This window comes from Trypanosoma equiperdum (assembly GCF_001457755.1).
Source record: "Trypanosoma equiperdum strain OVI genome assembly, contig: ctg_561, whole genome shotgun sequence".
Lineage (NCBI taxonomy): Eukaryota > Euglenozoa > Kinetoplastea > Trypanosomatida > Trypanosomatidae > Trypanosoma > Trypanosoma equiperdum.
In genome coordinates this window covers 34,853-36,780 of record NW_027124489.1, presented here as the reverse complement: position 1 = coordinate 36,780, position 1,928 = coordinate 34,853, and the positions used below count along the sequence as shown (strand labels likewise).

Genomic DNA, 1,928 nt, shown 5'->3' with positions numbered 1-1,928 from the left:
AAAAAAAAAAAAAAAGAACAAAACTTTCTTCTTCAACAACAACAAAAAGAAAATGATAGTGGTGGGGAAGAGAAGTAAATAAGGCGTAACAAAAACAAAAAAAACTGAATGAATTAATGAAAAATAAGAAATAGAAGGAAGTAAATGATGGTAAAAACAAAAACAAAACAGTTGGAAACTTCCGCTCAACAACAAGAAGAAGCTCTCAGAAAATGAAAAACAAAGAGGAAATGGAAAGAAAAAATCACGGACAAATAAAAATAAAGCAAAAAAAAACAAAAGCACTCACACAAATATAAACATTTATATCCCGTGGTAATTGATTTATTTCTCCCTTAACCTAACTCGCACCCAAAGGAGAAAACAAATTGGTAAGTAATGAACTTAAAATAATCTCTCATTGTTTCACACATATATCTCACTTCTTTTCTTTTTTTAAAAACTTTCCCCCTCTCACTTTTGCCTAAGCATTTCGTTGCAGTCACTTGTCAACCAACCTCTCATAAGGAGACAAAAACTTGAAAAAAAAAGAGAATATGAAAAAAAGATGAAGAAGATAAGATAAGAAGGAGAACTACCAATAATATTATATTATGGTATGGAAAAGGAGAGATTTGCTCAAACTGCTGCGCCTTCCACTGCCTCTGCAGGTACCTCAATCATAATGTTTGACTTCGTGATTTTGCAAGTGCAACCGACCTGCTTAAAAGGTTTTGTGGAAGATTGAGACATGAGACCGGTGACGTACCGGTCAAACTCCGTTGAGCTGATGTACAAGTCAAATCGTAGACCCCATGTAAATATCTTTTCCATGGCATTGAGTTCCGGGTTACTCACCCCACCAACAGCGGCGAAGTCCTCATTATTTAGTACTCTAATGTCCAGAATTTTGTTGGCAACGCGCACAGCCGTAAGAAAGATCTTGAATACATTGTTCAATGTTAACCGCAAGTCGGACCACTGTTCAATAAATCGATCTGTATATAAACACGCTGCAACAAGGACGGATGGCGATACAAATGTATGGTTTGCCAGCATCTGCACGTAGTGGAGGAGCGTGAAGGGTGGAGGCACTGCTGATTCAAATACCTGCGGATAGTGATTCCTTTTCTTTTCTCTCACGGTGCCCTCAGAACCACATGCAGCAGCAACATCTGTAGCAGCATGTGCGGCACTACTGTTGGAAATGAGACTTTTCCGCACACGTATGCCACCAGCAGATGAAGACATCTCCAGCCGCCAGGTTTCATGAGCCTCCACCACATGTTGAAGCGCGCGGGCCACAGCAGGGACGATGATTTCATACTCCGCTGCATGTTTCAAGTGTAGGGAATCGGCTTCATTTAACTTTTCTCTTTTGTCGTAATGTTGGGGCGCGGCGACGGATGGAGTGAGGAGGAGGATTTCCCGCTCTGAGCGTTTCTCATGCAGTTCAGGGCACACCCACTCGCTCCCTGCGCTATCGCAACGACTGTGACAACAACCAACACTTCGGTTGTCCACATCATCTATGCTGGAATCACACCGAGAATGAAGTTGAGGCGCAGTAGCTCCATTGCATTCGCTTACACCCCGCGCAGCCACATTTACTCCCTCACGAAAGAAATCCGAGATCAAAGCCTTCTTCATATTGATATCACTGAAGTTAAAGTTACGATTCGAGTAATCCACTTCCTTTATATTTCTGTTTTCCGTTTGTCTATTAGTTTATTTGCTCCCTTCCAGATTATTGCCGTTTGAAAGGCTGATTGCTTGCTGTTATTTATTTTATATTGTTATTGGTGTTTTTTTTTTGTATATGGCTATTGTGGAGAAGCGAAATATAAAATACACCAAATAGAAAAATAATATATTTCTTTACTCCAGCCCACCACAACCTTGTTCGCTTGCCTGTTGTTTTCTCTTGTCCTTTCTCCCACACTGGATTT

General features: G+C 40.5%; 1 protein-coding gene across 1 annotated transcript; it reads right to left on the bottom strand.

The window, feature by feature from the left end:
- Positions 1-618: 618 nt before the first annotated feature.
- Positions 619-1,629, bottom strand: TEOVI_000250700 (CYC2-like cyclin, putative; the record flags this gene model as incomplete). Its single annotated transcript, XM_067225576.1, has 1 exon — positions 619-1,629. The coding sequence occupies one exon, from the start codon at positions 1,627-1,629 to the stop codon at positions 619-621; it is 1,011 nt and encodes a 336-aa protein (XP_067081677.1).
- Between the last annotated feature and the right edge of the window lie 299 nt (positions 1,630-1,928).